Source organism: Haliotis rubra, unplaced genomic scaffold (genome assembly GCF_003918875.1).
Source record: "Haliotis rubra isolate DU_JTF1 unplaced genomic scaffold, ASM391887v1 Scf244, whole genome shotgun sequence".
Taxonomy (NCBI): Eukaryota; Metazoa; Mollusca; class Gastropoda; order Lepetellida; family Haliotidae; genus Haliotis; species Haliotis rubra.
In genome coordinates, this window is record NW_025766492.1 from 954,339 (window position 1) to 974,992 (window position 20,654).

Below are 20,654 nucleotides of genomic sequence, written 5' to 3' on the forward strand. Positions count from 1 at the left end.
GCATGCCTCTTTAAGCTTGACACATCAGCAGCAAGATGTGGTAATTAGTAATAAGGGCTATTATTAATTATTACCCGGTAATCAGTCACAGCGGTAGTAACCACTTGTCGATGACGGCGAGAATGGCTGCTTTCAAAACAGCTGCGACGGAAATTACTGAAATATACTTAGTACTAGTAATATAAGCTTTAAACCTGTTGGGCATATCCTTCTCCGCCGTCAAAAAGTAAGTATGATTTTTCATTTGATTTTTAACACTTTTTTAAAAAAAAATGTCTTTCCATGTCACCTTCGAATAAATCCAGTTTTATATTACACAGAGACCAGATTATCCCCCTGATTGTGTTATTTGTGTAGAAAAGTGATCTGACGGATCATCATCATCATAAATGACAGTTAATCGTGGATATTCCTACCTTTTATGTGATTTATGGTTGTAATACACGTTTAAGTAATCTTACATGTCTGCCCGGATATCTATTCATCCAGACAATTGATGCACTAGAGTTGTCCAGATAAACGAGTGGCTGTTTATTCATGTCTGCATGTGTTATTAAGTGACTATGTACACATGACGTGTCGCCCGATTGGACATTAATATCTCCTTGCCCGTCGACTAGTGGTGTTCCGATTAGTTGAAATAATCGAAGATTGGTCGCAGTGACCAAACGACCAAGCAATCGATCACATTTTCTCATAATCGAACACAAACGATTTTGCAACTACTGTTTTAGTGTTTGAAACACTTGACGATGGAACATATCCTAGAAGTTGTCAGGGCTTGAAAACTTGTTTAATTCTTAGAAAACTCTGACTAACTTCACTAACTGAAAAGTCATGACTGAATATTTCTCTAAGATTCCAGAAGGTTTATGTTCATGATATATTAGTCATCACTTTAAAGTAGCAAGTTGCATCATGTTATACATATCTACAATAACAACCTTGATAGGAAAATCTGAAAAATGACGCTAACCAATTTTTTTCGATGATTGTTCGTTGGTAATGAAGCAATCATCAATTGTGAGATTTCAACCAGTTCCCAACACTACCGTCGACTCGATCAGAGGGTGTTCTCCTTGCCCCTCTCCGATACACAACTAGAAACATTACTTGAGAGCAAAATATGCAAGTGGATAGTGTGGGCTGCCAGACATGGCTGGAATAGATGAGTGTCTGGCAGCGTTGTTTGCAAGTCCTCAAAATGACCATATTTATCCGCATAAGATAGAAATTCGTGTTGTGTAAATATATGTACTATTGAGCACTTCTGAGCTTCACCCTTTATATAGTCTGAGATAATCCAGTCTCGATGATGTTCCGAAGAAACACATTCCATTGGGCGTAACAGACAACATAGCGGTGACTATTATGTCAGTGGATCGGTGAAAATAAAAAAATGAACCAGGTGTTCGTGGCCGGCCCTTGTTGGTACACGCACAGTTTCTATATGTCTACCAACCGATACACGTAGTAAATTGCCTCTTCATCGTCATTGAAATTCGTACCCTGTTCAGAAACACCACCGAGCAGGTACCAAGGGAGATTCCTGTGTTCATTACTAACATGTCTGGGACTTGAGTAGGTCAGACTTAAAACGGTAGACGTGGGATAGGTCTGCTTAAGCTCAGACTTGAAGCAGTAGCTCAGACAACATTCCAGAGTATAACTGACCTGTTGGGCTCAGATTTGAACCAGTAGCTCAGATTAGAGTCCAGAGTAGAATACGTCTGTTTGAGCTCAGACTTGAACCAGTAGCTTAGACTACATTCAAGAGTACATTGGACCTGCAGTAGCTCCTGCCTGAACCAGTAGCTCAGACTTGAGTCGGCAGCTCAGACTAGATTCCTGAGTAGAATAGGTCTGCTTGAGTTCAGACTTGAACCAGTTTCAGACTTGAACCAGTAGCTCAGACTTGAACCAGTAGCTCAGACTTGAGTCCTGAGTTCAGAGTAGATTCATTAGACTCAGACTGAACCAGTAGCTCAGACTTGAGTCAGTAGCTCAGACTTGAACCAGTAGCTCAGACTAGAGTCGGCAGCTCAGAGTTCAGACTAGAACCATAGCTCTGCTTGAGTCAGACTTGAACCAGTAGCTCAGACTTGAACCAGTAGCTCAGACTTGAACCAGTAGCTCAGACTTGAGTCGGCAGCTCAGACTAGATTCCTGAGTAGAATAGGTCTGCTTGAGTTCAGACTTGAACCAGTAGCTCAGACTTGAGTCAGTAGCTCAGACTAGATTCCTGAGTAGAATAGGTCTGCTTGAGTTCAGACTTGAACCGTTGAGTGAGTGAAGGTTTATGCCGCTTTTAGCACTGTTCCATCAATATCACGGCGAGGGACACCAGACTTGAACCAGTAGCTTAGATTCGATTCCAGAGTAGATTAGGCCGGCAGTAGCACAGATGGTCCGCTGATAACACTTTTGACAAAATTTACATGAAATCAAAGAAATCGTTATAAGCCAATGAAAACTCTGATCTGATTTAGATGTTGCTGTCTCTATTTGATTAATTAATCATCTAGACCGGTACGATTAAATGCAGATCCGCAGTTATGTCGCAGGACTTATTTGTTTACTTAAATCGGCTTCATACATTGTATACTTCTGGGGAATAGAACACCAGCCTTTGGTGAGATGGGCTAACACTTTAACCACTAGGCTACCCAATCAGGGTAAGGATTGGATATGTACAATTTCTCTTTTGACATAATCTTACAAGCGCGGTGGAAATGTTTTATGTAATGAGAAAGGAATGTTTCCTTTGTTTGTTTGTTGTTCAACGCCGCACTCAGCAATATTCCAGCTATATTCCAGCTATATTGCAGCAGTCTGTAAATAATCGAGTCTGGAAAAGACAATCCAGTGATCAACATCAAGAGCATCGATCTATGCAAATTGGATTCGATGAAAAGTGTCAACGAAGTCATCGAGCCCTGACCACTCAATCCCGTTAGTCGCCTTTTACGACAAGCATGGTTGCTGAAGACCAATTCTAACCCGGATCTTCACGGGTATAGAGAGAATGGAATGAGTAGATCACTGACTGTTCTTTCACAGTATAATGTCCGCTGTTCTTCCTTATTCTGTTAAGCTTATTCCTGGTGGCTGATAGCATGACTGACTGACTGAGTGCATGGTTTGGTTTTACGCCGCTTTTAGCAATATTCCAGCAATCTTCACGGCGGGTACAGAGAAATGGCTTCACACATTGTACCCATGTGTTCTTTCACCCGGTATAATGACCGCAACGCTTTAACCACTAGGCTATTCCCACCGCCCCTTGATAGCATGAACAGCTGTCGGCAAAGACCATGTACAAACTGACTATCGTTATTTCCATTTGTCAATAGCGAACGGTATTTGCACAACTTGCAGAACTGCATGCATGGCCGTCACAGTTTAACTAATTTGTGGCATTGATTATTAATCTGCCTAATTATCATTACAAGCAATTAACCCACGCACAATGTACTCACTCAGCTTGAGGTCGTGTACGGGGCGCTTGCAGTGGTGCTGGATGTATTAGACACTGTTACAGGAACAGCACATCACATCTGGCAAGGTTCAGCATGCAAGGAAAAAAGGTGCCGCATGTGATAGGCACTCAAACGTTTGGACTCGAACGATTGATTGAAGGAAGCAGCCTTATTCTGTTACGGAAACATCTTTAGCGAATTAATTCCACCACCTTTAGTGTGTTTAGTAAAGCATTCTTTTATGTTGATTGAAACACCTTTAGTTTGTCCATTACAGCATCCTTAGTGTTTCGATTGAAGCTCATTTAGAACGTTGCCAATGCAACCTGATTCTGGCAGCGGAAGCACCTTCAGAGGATTGATTGAATCACCTTTTTTGTTGCCAGTGAAGCACCTTTACTGTGTCGATTAAACTGCGTTTCGTATGATGGTTGAAGCAACCGCATTCTGTCAGTTAAAGCACAATTACTGTCGAAATGGAAGCACTTATAGTATGTCGATTGAAGCATGTTTGTGTGTTGATTGAAGCATGTTTGTGTGTTGATTGAAGCACTTTTAATCTATCGGAATAAACAGCTTTAGTCTGTCTGCTGAATCGCTTTTAGTCAGTCTGTTGAAGCAAATGTAGTCCTTTAATTAACACAACCTTTGTCTATCATTTGAAGTAGTTTTAGTCTTCTTCAGAATCATTAAATTGTCGGTCAGAAAACTGAATCTGTCGAAACATCAACATTAGAAGCTAATATCACCATGGAGCATTTCTTGTGAAGCAAAATTTTTAATAAAGTTTAATCTGTTGTTTGAAATATCATTAGTCTTCCACTTCATAACAAGTTCTGTATAAGCACCTTTTATTCTTTCGGTTGAAGCACATTTAATATTTGGATGAAACGACATTACTCGGTTATTCCAAGCACCATTAATATTATCAAAGAAGCATGTGTCGGTTAAAGCACTTTTGATATGTCGTTTGAAGCACTTTTAGTCTGTCGGTTGAAGCAGCTTTTGTGTGTAGATTGAAGAATGTTCAGCATTTCGGTTTAAGCACCTAAAGTCTGTCGATTGAAAGACCCCAAATTTTAAGCACTTTTAGCACAGAGTATCATGCTGTTTATAGCACCATTAAAGTGTCGGTTTTATGCACTTTCAGTCGACAGCAGTTACCAGTTGCCAGGTGAGGCTCGATAGTGTCCGTATATATACTGAGGTGCAAAAGAAACTATATCGACTTTTATCTGCTTGAACATGTAAAGAAATCTTGATAAATTTGGTTATGTCACAATTATTATGATGATTAACATTACCATTCCAAAATATTGTAAAAAGAAATCTGTGGCTTGGTAGTTTTGTCAAAAAAAATAATATATTTGGTCCTATGGAGATTGAGGTCTTTGAGACCATATGCTCCCTACCACGATTGAAGTAATGTAAATTTGTGCCCAAAAGGGTAGAATTATTGATTTTCAAAGATATTTCAAAAATAGATATTATCATAAATTTATATGAAATATATATTAATGCGCTGTTTTACACCACTATGTAAAATCAAATACTGTTAACATCTACTTATATATTATTGCAAACTTAAGATATTTCAATTGTAAACGAAACTTATGATATATTGAACTGAGAGGTATAATTCCTTTCATACTGTAATACTGAGGGTGGATAATGGGCACAATGTATGAAGACCATTTCATGCCGTGATATTGCTGGGATATTGCTAAAAGCGGCGTTAAACTAAACCCACTCACACTCTCAAATCACGCCAGGGATACCATCGATGAGGTTACGAACGGTGTCCGACTTGTTAAGATGAGAGTCCATGTACAGTCTAACACCGTTGTGTCGAGCTTTAATGTTCCGAAACTACGGTTGTCTCGAAGTATTATCTTCATGTTCTTTCTTCTTATGTTACCCGTGAAGATCCGGGGAAGAATAGATCTTCAGCAACCCATGCTTGCCACAAAAGGCGACTATGCTTGTCGTAAGAGGCGACTAACGGGATCGGGTGGTCAGGCTCGCTGACTTGGTTGACACATGTCATCGGTTCCCAATTGGGCAGATTGATGCCCATGCTGTTGATCACTGGAGTGTCTGGTCCAGACTCGATTATTTACAGACCGCCGCCATATAGCTGGAATATTGCTGAGTGCGGCGTAAAGCTAAACTCACTAACTCTCTTCTTATGTTTTTCGGTTGTGTAAAACCTTGAACAATTATTAACGTACGTCAGTTCAACTTCGACAGAAAGGTGTTTAACTCCATATCACAATGATGTACAGAAACATAGGATACACCTCCCATTTGTTTTAGATCCACCCAAGATGAGGATGTTTCTACCCGTCAGTCTGCTCCTGCTGGTGAGCGCCGTCACCTCCTTTACCCTCCCGCCTCCCTCGACTACGTCACAGCCCACGACCACTTCACCGAAACCAAGCACCACACAAGCCCCCACGCCAGCGGGAGAAGGGTCCCAGGCTGACACGAAAGGTATGAAGTCATTGTATAAACGAGAGGAAGAAAGTACTGATGAAGATGCACCCACTGTTTCAGGGGAGACAACCACTGTTGAAACAACAGTAGCAGAGGAGACAACAACCGTTGAAACAACAGTAGCAGAGGAGACAACCGTTGAAACAACAGTAGCAGAGGAGACAACAACCGTTGAAACAACAGTAGCAGAGGAGACAACCGTTGAAACAACAGTTGAAGGGGAGACAACCACTGTTGAAACAACAGTTGAAGGGGAGACAACCACTGTTGAAACAACAGTTGAGGGGGAGACAACCACTGCTGAAACAACAGTTGAAGGGGAGACAACCACTGTTGAAACAACAGTTGAGGGGGAGACAACCACTGCTGAAACAACAGTAGCAGATGATAGAACAACCGTTGAAACAACAGTAGCACAGGAGACAACCACTGTTGCAACAAAAGTTGAAGGGGAGACAACCACTGTTGGAACCACAGAAGGGGAGACAACAACTGTTGGAACAGCAGCTGAAGGGGAGACTACCGCTGGTGAAACAACAGAAGCAGTGAAGGCAACTGCTGTGGTAACAACAGCAGAAGGGGAGACAACTTCTGCTGAAAGTAAAGTGGAGGAAGGTACCAAAACTGGAACTACACTTTTAGGGAAGACCACAGCATCTATTCCTGATACTACACTGGTTCCTTCTCCTCAAGCTATCAGTGCCAAGACACCTCCAGCAAGTGACAATGACAACGCCAAGTCAGCTCCAACAGCAGAGAACAGTATTGTTGCCACATACCAAGTTAATGTCAATATTGCACCTGTAAACGCACCTGCTCCCGTGCAGAAACAGACTGAAGCCCCTCCCAAAGAAGCTCCTCCCAAAGCAACTGTAGCACCTCCTAAAGAAAATACCGAAGCATCCACTCATGCTGAAACTGATGGTGCTGAAACGACTCCAGTGAAAATAGCATCTACTTTGCCAAGAAGTAGAGCATTGTCAACCTCTTCACATTCTGCAACTTCTCCAGAATCATCACCCTCGCCTGAATCTTCAGCCTCCCCAAATCGTCAACATCTCTAAAGGCGCCAACATCTCCTAAATCCTCAACATCCCCAAAATCTTCAACATATCCTAAATCCTCAAAACCTCCTAAATCATCAAAACCTCATAAATCTTCAACATCTCCTAAATCCTCAACATCTCCAAAATCTACAACATCTCCTAAATCGTCCAAACCTCCAAAATCTTCAAAATCTCCAAAATCCTCAACATCTCCTAAATCATCTTCTACAGAAGCGACTGAGACTGATGCAACTACAGGCAATACGCCAACTAACAAAACACCAACGTCTACAGCCCCATCAGGATCTGCCCATGCTGGAAAAGTTACAACCCCAAAGGTGAAAAGGAAAAAAGGTAAACCAACCCCAACACCCAAATCTCAGGGAAAGCCGAAAGGCAAACCCAAGTGGAAAGCACACGGCAAAGGTAAACAGAACAAAAAAGGTGGAGGGCATAAGAAGTGGAAAAATAGACATAAAGGGACTACAACAGTACCTTCAACATCACCATCGTCAACGGTTACATCGACCTCTGACGAGGTCGAGAACACAACTTTGAATGGAGGTGACGTGACTGAAGCTGTGACTCCAGGTTCAACGAGTAAAGACACAAAAACAACGCTGAAAGGTCCCAAACATCATCGAACTACCCCAGAACCCGACACAACAGCTGTCCCTCCAGTACATCCTCTACTGCTGTTCGTGGTAAAGGGGTGAAAAAGGGTCGTCCAAAAGCCCACCCACATCATCCAGGAAGACAGAAACACTCCACATCTTCTCACATACCGGAACAAAAAAAAAAGTGGGAATCTTCTTCTGAGAGTCCTACTGATGAGGAGCACGAGAGTGCCAGTGCACGTACTTCCGGTGACGTTGACGAAGACAGAGCCGGGAACACTAAGGTAACACCAGCCCCTTCAAGGTCATCTGGAAGCCATGGCGACACTTCCGAGAATACTCTTTCTGTCGACGAGGATACAACGACACAGCAAGACATGTCTGATACCAACGCAGGACTTTCAGATGATGATAGTACGTTACAGAGCCCTGGACAGACCCTCAATCTAGGTGATTACATGGGCGATCAGGACTTGACCGGGCGGTAACCGATGTCTCGCAGGCTGCGACTGGACGACAATAAGGATTGTCGTAGTTAATATTATTATCTCCAAATCAGTTTATAATAATTTTATCGTTCCGTAATCATGTTTATATACATCCGTAACTAAGGGCTTCGCATGCGCAACTGCACCGGATATATTACAGATCGGTACCGTGTGTTTTGGTCGCAAACCAACAATGGAACCAGTTTAGATTAGGACGCCGTCTCTATCAATGTTATAGCAGATATATTGGATATGTATGGAAAGTCGTTAATGTCTGTTAATGGTTGGTGAATATCTAATATGCTGAGACTACATGAATAAGTTTTAAGGTCAAGTTCAAGTCAAGCTAGGAAAAAATGCATTTATTACACATTAGTTTGATTGCAACTGTTTCCGCGATTCATCAGCTAATTTTAGAGTTAATCCAGAAGTATATATTAGCATTGAAGGGTCCTGGTTTAGTGTTGCCTCGACGGGACATGGAGGTAATTGTGCCTCGGCTGTCGGGACGCGCACAGGTTTGACTTTCTGGCAGGGACAAGGTAAGCGAAGACACACCACGACTGCACGAGTGAGGGAAATCAACTCCAGCCAGGTACAATTACTTCTCTGTGTCCGGAGGCAGACAAGGGGAGGCAACTCTGTCTCACAGGCTATTTCACCGTGAATTACTGATCATCCCCGCGAAACGAGGCACTTATCCACGGCTGCTTGCCCTCAACTTTCATTCGGCAATGTGTGTATTTAACTACTTCTGCCATGTTTGTTTCTGTGAAAATGAGAGTTGCCTCCCTTTCTGGTTCCAATGTTGCTTAATTGCAAATAATAAAAATATGCATTCCTGTGACTACATAACGATCCGTTAACTATCATTTTCACATATATGTCAAGTAATTGTTAATTATTGCCAGCATACGTTTCTATTTAGTACTTTTTCATTTTGAACGTTTTAATTATTTTTTCTTTTCAAATTACTGATAACGTAAGTGTCTATTGCAGATTCAACAGAGGTCACTATCAAGGCCGGTCATTATACAGTGTGAGTTAAGCTTATGATCCTTTAACTGTTGATACACTTTCCAACCACCAAAGGGGCGGTGGGGTAGCCTAGTGGTTAAAGCGTTGGCTCGTCACGCCGAAGACCCGGGTTCGAATCCCCACATGGGTACAATGTGTGAAGCCCATTTCTGGTGTCCCCCGCCGTGATATTGCTGGAATATTGCTAAAAGCGGCTAAAACACACTCACTCACTCACTCACTCCAACCACCAAACCATCAAACTACACCTCAAATGGTCATCATTCCTGTGTCATGAAGCCATAACTTATCCGAGAAGATCCGGGTTAGAATTGGTCTTCAGCAATGCACGAACCATAACCTTATGACCGCTAGAAAGACACAAGGATGGTCGGTTGGATGGTTGGATGGTTGGTTGTTGTTTAACGCCGCACTCAGCAATATTCCAGCTAATGGCGGCGTTCTGTCAATCACCGAACCTGGACCAGACAATCCAGTGATCGACAGCTTGAAGATACGATGACATGCGTCAGCCAAGTCAGCGAGCCTGACCACCCGATCCCGTTAGTCGTCTCTTACAACAAGCATGGGTTACTGAAGATCAATTCAAACCCGGATCTTCATGGGTTATTGGGAATATTCCACCTAAACAATAATACCTTTGGTCGCGTGTTTGATGTTACCGCTATGCCTCTTTCTCTGAACAGCACCGTCAGCCATGACATCCTCGACGCTATTGTCAACTTCTTCAACGCAGTCGACGCAAATGCGGATGACGTCATCGACAGCGTTGAGGTCACGGACCAGTGGGAGCTACTGGATGCCGACAGTGAGTGGGTCATGACTGCTGATGTAGCTACATTAAACTACGGTTATAACGAATTCAAAGGGACCACTAATTTTAGTTCGTTATAACCGTATTTCGTTATACACATTTCGAATAAATATTTCGACAAGTGGTATCCTCGATTACCTAGGATATTTTATTTTCGCCATATTGTTTTCATAGGTTTTTTTTCGGTAGTCATGTAACCACTTCCATCGCTCCCGTCTCCAAGGTAGCGCCGAAATTCTCTCGCACGTTTAGTAATTTGATGGAAAAGCTAAATTGCTTACAGTTCTCTTCAAATCTGACTCAAGCGGGGATATGGAGGCGAAGGAACACTGGGTATTGATTGGAAGAGAATGTAGATCAAATATTACCACAGTAGGTGAGGTTAAAGGGTAGACTCTTCATGTGGGAGGTCGGGGTTCGAATCCTCACATTAAAATGTGTTGGTTGGTTGTGTACGCCGCACACTCAGCAATGTTCCAGCTGTATGGTACAATGTGTGAAGATCACACCCTGTTTCCCCGCGTTTGCTGAAACGGCGTAAAACTATACTCTCTCGTTGTAGGTGATGGAGTCCTGAGCGCCGAGGAAATCCATGGCAAGATGACGTGGTTCGAGCTTTACGCCTTGGACGTCGACGGAGACGGTATCGCCACCAACACCGAGTTCGAGAAGGCCACCAAGTCACTGGATCTGGACGGTAGGTATCAATCACACATAAAACCTTGGGGCTAAGACTGGTCGTTAGTCTGTGTTGCGGTATGAGAGTTACGGTCATCATAGTGCTAAGATCACCTTGTACAACGGCACCCAGTACCACTACCGCCTGTACTGATTGGTTAACAACTAAAGGTCATGGCCAAAGATAGTATACACCTGTGCTTGTTGTCGGCTGAGAGTAAACAAAAAATAATCATGGTAATTCGATGAAGATGTAATGAAGAAAACGATTTATTGTTATGATCAGTTTGTTTACAGATACTAGACACTCGCCGTCTAGTAGCGATTTGATAACGTCTGTTTTGTAGCAAAACTATATTTCAAGAGCATACTTGACTCTATTTGCCAACAGTTTATATCAGATTTGTCCTTTTCGTGCTTTTCGCCGTCATGCTCAGCAAGCTGAAATACTGATCGATGAATCTCACACAAACAAACATCTGTTATTGTTTCAAGGCATAACTGACAAAAGCTTGGATAATATATGAAATATACATCGTAATGTTGACACGCTCTGTGTGATATATGAAATATACATGATATGTTGACATCAATATGCGAATACCCTTGACGGCGAGTACATAATGGCTGTTACTGACATTTCGCGATCAACACCGAACTGTGACGGAAGCCCCTGATAGTGTCTGCATTGCTCCTATTTATGTGATGTTTGTGATTGCCAATTTTCCTTGTCTGGCTTCTGTGCATTGATGACGGTTTCCCATCTGATTTGGGCTAACGATGTTGTAAATTGCGAAGCTTGTATTTTAAAGGTCAAATGCAATGTAAAAACGTAAAACACAACTTTGCAGATTCTGATACCTTTCGGTATGGACTTACCGAAACAAATCATCAAAAATGCAAATTCAACTTATAATTTTGAAAAATAACGTGATGAAAAAAACCGCGCGAAATCAGAGTTCAAATGTTTCACTAATTTCCCCCCGACTTTTCTGGGGAAAACGGGTTTCAACAGCTTGGCTGCGCTCATAGCACGTGAGCAGTGAAATAGGTTCGCGCAACTTGGAAGCGGGCTGTCCGGTGAATACTCGGTGAAGGCTTTGGTGTGAGCTATTTTCCTAATGTTTTGTTGATATCTCACAGGCGCGAGCTTTTTATATTTAATGACAGTAAATAAACTGTTTATATAATTTCATTTGTCTATTTCACCACACGTTCTTCTTACCGAGTCACTTTCTCAGTTCGATACTTAAAAGCAATGTCATTATTTAGCGTTGACAGAATTTCTAACTGTGATATAGATATGTCGTTGTCACAGACAAAACTCAATGTATTGTTTTATTGACACCTGTGTGTCTGCCTGCCCGTCTGCTAATGACAATATTCAATACACATCTGCGATCACTGACCACATGCAATTTGAACTTAACACCAATCAGGCTATACACCATAAACAAAACGCATTGATTTATGGCCCGAGTTCGGTCTCTGTCACATTATGTAATTACACAGACACGCAGATGTAATACTTGAACACATGACATGTTATGATGTCTGTTGATTGCAAAAGGTTATACACAAAAAATGAGCATGTATTTACAAAACCCAACATCTCTATATATACACACACAATGAGCTGTGAGGGCGGCATCTGCAAATAACCAGCCGTTACACTTGAGTGCACACCCACCCGCTCTGACTGGGTTTGGTATCCCGGCTGCTTCGTTTCTTGGGAAGTAAACCCAAGTACGCAATATTGCACTTTTGATTTGCGATTGTACGCTTATAATTTTGTTTATATGATTTTTCATAACCAGCAATGTATATTTTATGTCATGATAATTGTGTTTTAATTATGTTTGATTTTTTGGTTGCATGTGACCTTTAGTAAATCCACAGGGGCTTGTAACGCTAAACACTGCCATCAAGGTATATACTGTCACTGACGGGGTCTTAGTAGTAAAAAGTCAGCGATTTGATGGGTCATATTTTATTTTTAGCCAATGAGCTCCCTTGTTCTTTTAAGTGCGGGGCAGGTTAAGGCCAAGGTCGTCAATGGCGGACGGGCACGACACAATTCTGTTTGCGATGAATAAATGTACGTAAACATCATCATATGACAGTCAGATGTAAGTGTCTCCGAAAGAATGGCGACTAGCGCGCTGACAGGCGCCATCAGTTCAACATGTTTTGGTGCATGTCGTTTGTGTATACTGTGAAATAAACAAGAAAATGGGTGAGTTACCGCTACAAATTCTGAGCAGGGATTTTGGCTAGGAATCGAGAAATCACGATTTTTCGAGCTTCCGAAGACCCTAGCTCCCAAAGTACTGAAATGTGTGCATACTTTAAACGGGATAAATACAGTGTGCATTGTTGAATTCGCCCTGAAACGAACCTGGTGTGTTGACCTCGTTACAACCCTTTCCTTTTATATAGTACTAAGAGGTGAGGTGAGGTGAAATTGGGTTTAACGTCGTGCTTGAGAATATTTCGCTCATATGACGACGTGCATGCATGTGTATGTGCGGCTGCTTGTACTAGCCCAGACTTAAGCTGGTTTTATAGTGCTAGCTTACTGAGATACCATGCCGCAGTGAAGCATGAATACCCCACTCAGACACATTATACTGACTCCAAGTCGACCAGTTCTTGTTGTACCCATTAATGCCTAGCGCCAGGCAGGGACCAACAAGTACCATATTTTAACGTCTTTTGGTATGACGCGGTCGGGGATCGAACCCGCGACCTTCCGCTCTCCGGGCGGACGCTCTAACCACTACACCACGGAGGCGGTCTATATAGTACTAAGACCCCGTCAGTGACAGTATATACCTTGATGGCAGTTTTTAGCTTACAAGCCCCTGTGGCCTAGTGGTTAAAGTGTTCGCTCGTCACGCCGAAGACCCGGGTTTGAGTCCCCATATATATGGGTACAACGTGTGAGCCCTTTTCTAGAGTCCCCCGCCGTGATTTTGTTGGAATATTCCTAAAAGCGGCGAAAAACTAAACCTCGATCATTCAACTGAGGAAAATGTTTAATTCAACGAAGAACTTGTCATACTGCATGAATCATTTTACACTGTAGCCCCTTTAGTCCGAAACCCGCGCTACTGGGAAATTTTGGGGATGTACTTTCTACCACTTATACCCGGATATTTGTTAATTCGAGCGAATTCGCAGGATAATTACCGTCCGGATAATCGAGGTTATCTAATTCGTGATTAAAAGGTGCTTCAACTTCGGTAGTTTCTCTCTATTGTTACAGCATGTTCTTAACTATATGTGGAAAGTTATCGCCCCTTGACGTGCCAGGATTTGCTGATATTATTTTCAAATGCCTGGTTATTGTCCATAACTTTACCAATTTTTTGTCCTTTCCTCTGTGAGATCTTCCTTGATACATATTTTTCTTGCAGTTTCAGAATTTAGAGACAATACACGCACCTGCAACCCTGCGCGTTCTTTGATCACTCACGTTTTACGTGTCTTCAGTTCAGAATAGGGACACGCGAAAAATATTTCTGCATTTATGTGTTTCAGGAAACGGGAAGGTGGAGCTGAATGAATTTATTGTCATGAATGCGTTGGTGAGTTAATTAACAACCGATGATGAGACTGAGAGGGTAAAGGTCGAAATGACATTGTTTGCAAATTGTGATAAATATCATGTAATATGGTAAAAGTCACGGGATTATTCTATCGCAAAGAACAAATTTATTATTGTAGTACGTTTCACATATTGTTAGAGCTTGTTTCTCTTGCCAAGGGGCGGTGGCATAGCCTAGTGGTAAAAGCCTTTGCTTCGCCTGGGTTCGATTCCCCAAATTGGTACAATGAAATCATTTCTGCCGTCCCTCGCAAGAGTAATCCTTGACTTTGCCTACATGGCGTAAAACCATACTCACTCAATCACTTCTCTTCTCCAGGTTCGGAATCAGAACATTGACAAACACAACACATACCGCCGCTAGAGGTCGCTTCAGTCACTTTCGCCAAGCTGCTGCCTTTTGCTGTGTTGTATTTCTGTATCATATGTTGTATTTAATCTAATTTCTTGATTCTGTTCTATCCAATACACAGTTCTCTGCCTTTCTGTCAGTCGTTATCCTCCGTCTATCTTTATCGCTCTGAGCTTTCGCCTACCTCTGAGTTATCTCCCCTTATGCTATATCTTAACGATGTACTCTCCAAATCAAGTTCAAGGACACTCACAACTAGAACGCTGGATTGCAATACCCACCAGCCACATTAGCTTCAGTCATATGAAGAAATCGGGTGTTCTTTAAGTCTTTTAATTAGTACATTTTGAAGCTCTCTATAAGCCGTAACAGTGATATAATGTAAATAAATGATTTTATTGACCTGTTTACAATAGATATACTTTATTTATGAGTTGGAAGAAGGTCGCCTGACGTCTGTCAATCAAAACATCCCCTATGTATATCTTTTATTATACGTTAGGATCATACATAACATGGATATTTGCTGTGGGAACCATATCTCTGTTGCTCAGTATATAAATGTTTGATTTTAACTTCAGATAAAAGTCTCTTATATAGTGTTCTCAAAATAGATGCCCGCTTTGGAACATACCCTACTAGCAATCCTGCCATATCCGATTTGAATCGTAATCCCACGAAATCTCTAACAGTATTCGTGCCCTAAAGCACTTGTCCTAAAATACGTGTGCTTATATTTTGGAGAACACTGACAGTTAAATTATAAAGTACAGTGGAAGCTGTCAAAACCGGTAGTTGTCCAATCCGGCAAGTTGTCTACACCAGCATAAAATATCAGTCCCGTCCGTGGCTAGTGCATGTATCATCATTTAAAAGCTCTGCAATCCGGCAGCTGACAATTCCGGATATCAACCCGAATATGGGTTTATGCTGTAATCAGCGCTGTCTAATCCGGCGCGTGGCAAGGAGTCGGCTGGATGTGTATTGTGACCAATTAATCTTGCGTTGAAACTACATGGCTGCCGACAAAGACATTTTAATCTTAGTTCAGCATGGGTATACTTGTACATGTAACTGGTGAGTTGACATGTTTATTGTAATGCAACACTGTATTTGAGAGTGACAAAACTTGTTCACTACTTGTCGGAGGTAACCGTGTCATCTGTACAACCCGTCACGCTGTCTAAACCGGATTATTTCTTTAGTCCCAACGAGTGCCGGTTTAGACAGCTTCCACTGTATATTGTTACACGATCTAAAATATGTTCTCGTAATTGAAGGAAGTGAATCATATTTCATTTGTCATCAGATCACGATGCATGCGCTTTGTTGAAGCACAGAAAGTGCGACGGAGATTTGCACTATTAGGGAGAACAGCCCGTAGGTCTTTAGAGCCACAAGAGGCGGTAGGGTAGCCTGATGATTACATCTTCCGCTCGTCATGCCGAAGACCCAGGTTCGATTCCCCACATGGGTACAATGTGTGAATCCCATTTCTGGTGTGCCCCCTGCGGTGATATTGCTGGAATATGGCTAAAAGCGGCGTACAAACATACTCACTCACTTGTCAGTATCAAATTCGATCACAGACAACAGCACAGACATAGGTTCCCACAGCTAAATGGATATGTGTTCGATTGGGAATCTGGTTTTCGCAATCGATTCTGTTGTTTCTAATAAATAATGTACATTTTAACACCTCGCTCTTCTGTTCTTTTATCTGTCTTGTCCAAAGGAACACTGATCTCATTAAAATGATGTACTTGTAATTGTACTGATGAACTGTGATATCTATCACGACTACTGTGTACAGCTGACTGATATAAACACTCTTACATGGAGTATTTGTAGTTATTCCCTCCTAGTTAAATAACGATCTGATACATAGTGACCACTGACATGGGAGGACAGTCCGAAGTCGTACCGGTCACTGACGACAACAACTTTGGCGACACCCACGACCATAGGATTTGACGCTGATGTAGTGGAAACAGAATCTGTCCAACTGGGATTCGAACCCATGACCACAGGCACCTGGCGTGTCCTATTATTATACAATGCCATATACTGCATAATCGATTTCTTGTTGTTTAACGCCGCAATCAGCAATATTCCACCTGTCTGTAAATAATCGACCCTGGACCAAACAATCAAGTGATCAACATCATGAGCATCGATCTACGCAATCATTTGGATACGATGACATGTGTCAACCAAGTCAGCAAGCCTGGCCACCCGATCCCGTTCGTCACTTCTTGGGACAAATATGGGTTGCTGGGGGAGCTTCAGCAATTCGAACGTCTTGTCGAAAAGAACAAAGATGTGTACCCCGTTAGCAGGCTAACAAGGAAAGGATACCCCGCATACTCTCCTCTCCGTTCATATGAGAGGGGGGAAGCCTAATGGTTAAAGCGTTAGTACGCCGAAGACTCGTTTCGATCCCGTACATGGGTACAATGCGCGAAGCCCATTTCTGGTGTCCCCCCTGTCGTCATATTGCTGGAATATTGCTTAAAAGCGGCGTAAAACCATACTCACTCACTTACTCGCCATGACTTGGGGACCACATAGAAGATAACGAATCATTCGAGACACGATATGTATTGTTTGCCATAACACTTTATATTATTGTGTTAATGAAGCTGGATATGTCGAGGCTTCGAGTTAAGACATATACACACGAACAAGACATATCCTACACTCCCTACAGCTGGTGAGATCACTACATACAGCACTCACTACATACAGCAACCTAGCGCCGACTGCTGTAGCGAAATATTACACGTATTGCTGTACCTCACGTCTTGCAAACAGCTGAAAGAAAATATGACCGGTACAAATAAACAGTTTCCTACACACCACATTGTATTTTACTATTAAATCGACAAGGAACCTGAGAGGGTACGGGTAAACGGTTATGTCACCGCTCGTGTTGACGCAGTGAGCTGATCATACAGTAACTGTAGAAGCGTCGAGTGGAGATTGAAACGCACATTACAATGTCGGACTGTTTGATTACTTCTCTGTGGGACGACGACCACTGGGGCCGTCTGTTTGGACACGTGTGATCGATATGGAGGGGCCAGAGTTTAATTTGATGTGGTAAGTCATTAGTTTTGTAATTGTATTGTCTTTATATACTGACGAACAGAAATATTTTAAACCAGATCTTCGATTGTAGTCCAAACCAACACCCTCACCAACACGGAGACATCTGCTTCAACACCATCACGAACACGATGACATACATTTCAACACCATCACCAACACGGACACGATGACATATATTTCAACACCATCACCAACAGGGAGACATCTGCTTCAACACCGTCACCAACACGACAACGTAAATTTCAACACCATCACCAACACGACGACATCTGCTTCAACACCATCACCAACACGACAACATCTGCTTCAACACCATCACCAACACGACAACATACATTTCAACACCATCACCAACACGACAACATACATTTCAACACCATCACCAACACGACGACATCTGCTTCAACACCATCACCAAGACGACGACATCTGCTTCAACACCATCACCAACACGACGACATCTGCTTCAACACCATCGCCAAGACGACGACATCTGCTTCAACACCATCACCAACACGACAACATACATTTCAACACCATCACCAAGACGACATCTGCTTCAACACCATCACCAACACGACAACATACGTTTCAACACCATCACCAACACGACAACATACATTTCAACATCATCACTAACACGACAACATACATTACAACACCATCACCAAGACGACGACATCTGCTTCAGAACCATCACCAAGACGACGACATACATTTCAACACCATCACCAACACGACAACATACATTTCAACACCATCACCAACACGACGACATCTGCTTCCACACCATCACCAACACGACGACATCTGCTTCAACACCATCACCAACACGACAACATACATTTCAACACCATCACCAACACGACAACATACATTTCAACACCATCACCAACACGGAGACATCTGCTTCAACACCATCACCAACACGACGACATCTGCTTCAACACCATCAACTGCAGTTCGACATGTGCTCCATGCCCATCAAATACAATGCAGATATAATACCCAAACAAAGAGGTAGAGTAGACACCCGAGTCTAACTAATTTGGCCACAACCTGTTTTCGGAAAACTTATAACCACCGTTTGACTGGCACCTGCACTGTTGCAGGTGTAACATGGGGTCGATATGAATCAGGTGGTAAATGATAAATCAGTGATATCTATCGACCATCACTCAGTCACCGGTTTGCTCGGTCCAGATTCGAACATTACCTGCAGCCACAAAGGCGTTTAGAAATATTCACTCATTTCATTGCAGTCATTCAGTTCAATCTTATCGACGCTCTCCTTCACAGGGGGGCGGTGGGGTAGCTTAGTAGTTAAAGCGTTCGCTAGTCATGCCAAAGACCTGGGTTCGATTCCCCACATGTGTACAATGTGTGAAGCCCATTTCTGGTGTTCCCCGCCGTGATATTGCTGGAATATTGCTAAAAGCGGCGTAAAACTAAACTCACTCTCTCTCTCCTTCACGTGGTTTTACAACGTCGCCACTACATCGGTCTACATGCTCTACAGTTGTGTGAGTCGTATTTCAGCGTGTCAGCTAATGTGTGAGAAAACCCCGGAGCGAGTCCGTTGTTACTGTACAGGATTTGTACTTGGCGAAACCATCAGCAAGGGTATGGTGTTGACAGACCAAGATGCCCGTGACCCATGCTTGTCGTAAGAGGCGACTAACGGGATCGGGTGGTCAGGCTCGCTGACTTTGGTTGACACATGCCATCGTATCCCAATTGAGTAGATCGATGCTTATGCTGTTCATCACTGGATTGTCTGGTCCAGACTCGATTATTTCAGACCACGACCATACAGCTGGAATATTGCGGAGTGCGGCGAAAACTAAACTCACTCACTCACAGACCAAGAACGATAATCAGGGCAAAGCAGGATTCGAACCCGGTTTGTGGAACTAAGGGACGCAACCGTCAAGCAAAATGAAACGCCTCAGACGACTGATCCGCCCGTACCCCACAGGTAGATGAGCGTACCAATATCCCGTAACCCTGAGACGTGTGTTAAAGTACATGTGTGAACCGATAAAGTCGACATCTTATTAGGGTTGGGGTCAGTTTCCGCCTGAGGTAACAATGTGTAAATAACTAGAACAATCCGGCCAAGGGACAGAGCCGGTTACCTGCTTTCATGAATCAACGAATGATTGTACTTATACATGTTGCAGGTCGAAGTAATTGCAAAATCGGCCCTTAACACGTATAACTATATCGTTTACGATTTCGTCTGGTGAATGAGTGTGTTGGACACAGTTGGACACAGAAGGGGAGCACACTTCAATTTCACGAAATTTTCAATGGTCATTTAATAAACTTTCAGGACAAAGGGTTGGGGTGCGGAGCACCCCTGCAAACCCCACCCCACCCCTTTGGATCCGCCTATGGTCGGGTATAGTGTTGCCAATAACAGACGTGATTGGGAAGAATTAGGAATCGTGCAGTGAAGTGTGGCTCCTCCAACGACTACCGTTGACGACGACTTCTACCATTTTGGTAAAGCCACTAGCACGAATACCTTCTGACTCACCTAGAAACATGATTATCGCGAATCTACTAGCATAGGTGTCTGGTACACTTGACAGCTTAATGGCGGGAAACGTCAGAATTGAATCCTAGGTGAAGTGGGGAAACATATGCGATGCGACTGTTGACACACCGAAGCTTATAGATAAAATCTTAGAGACGCAGCAGAAGAGCCTTACAGTGGAGGGCTACATACAAGAGTGTGTACTTGTCTCTACTATGACGTCCAAGACCCGTGAGTATTGGTCTTCAGCAACCCATGCTTGTCATAAAAGGCGACTAACGGGATCGGCTGGTTACTTATGTAACATATGTTATATTTGGGATTACACTTTCTCAGTAAAGTACAGATTCTATTATAGTACTTTTTGGGGGTTGAGTCCCATC

The 20,654-nt window shown here is 42.8% G+C and overlaps 1 protein-coding gene across 4 annotated transcripts; it reads left to right on the forward strand.

Moving 5' to 3' along the window:
• The first annotated feature begins 95 nt into the window (after positions 1 to 95).
• Positions 96 to 15,026, forward strand: LOC124279005. 4 transcript variants are annotated; one of them, XM_046714798.1, is made up of 8 exons: positions 96 to 226; positions 4,630 to 4,653; positions 5,796 to 5,972; positions 9,126 to 9,165; positions 9,851 to 9,972; positions 10,541 to 10,675; positions 14,200 to 14,246; positions 14,586 to 15,026. In XM_046714798.1, the coding sequence occupies exons 3-8, from the start codon at positions 5,807 to 5,809 to the stop codon at positions 14,628 to 14,630; spliced, it is 555 nt and encodes a 184-aa protein (XP_046570754.1). In that variant the 5' UTR covers positions 96 to 226; positions 4,630 to 4,653; positions 5,796 to 5,806; the 3' UTR covers positions 14,631 to 15,026. The 4 variants fall into 4 exon arrangements, with proteins under 4 accessions (XP_046570754.1, XP_046570755.1, XP_046570756.1 ...); XM_046714799.1 differs by lacking the exon at positions 4,630 to 4,653; XM_046714800.1 differs by lacking the exons at positions 96 to 226; positions 4,630 to 4,653 and adding an exon at positions 3,474 to 3,587.
• Positions 15,027 to 20,654: the final 5,628 nt, after the last annotated feature.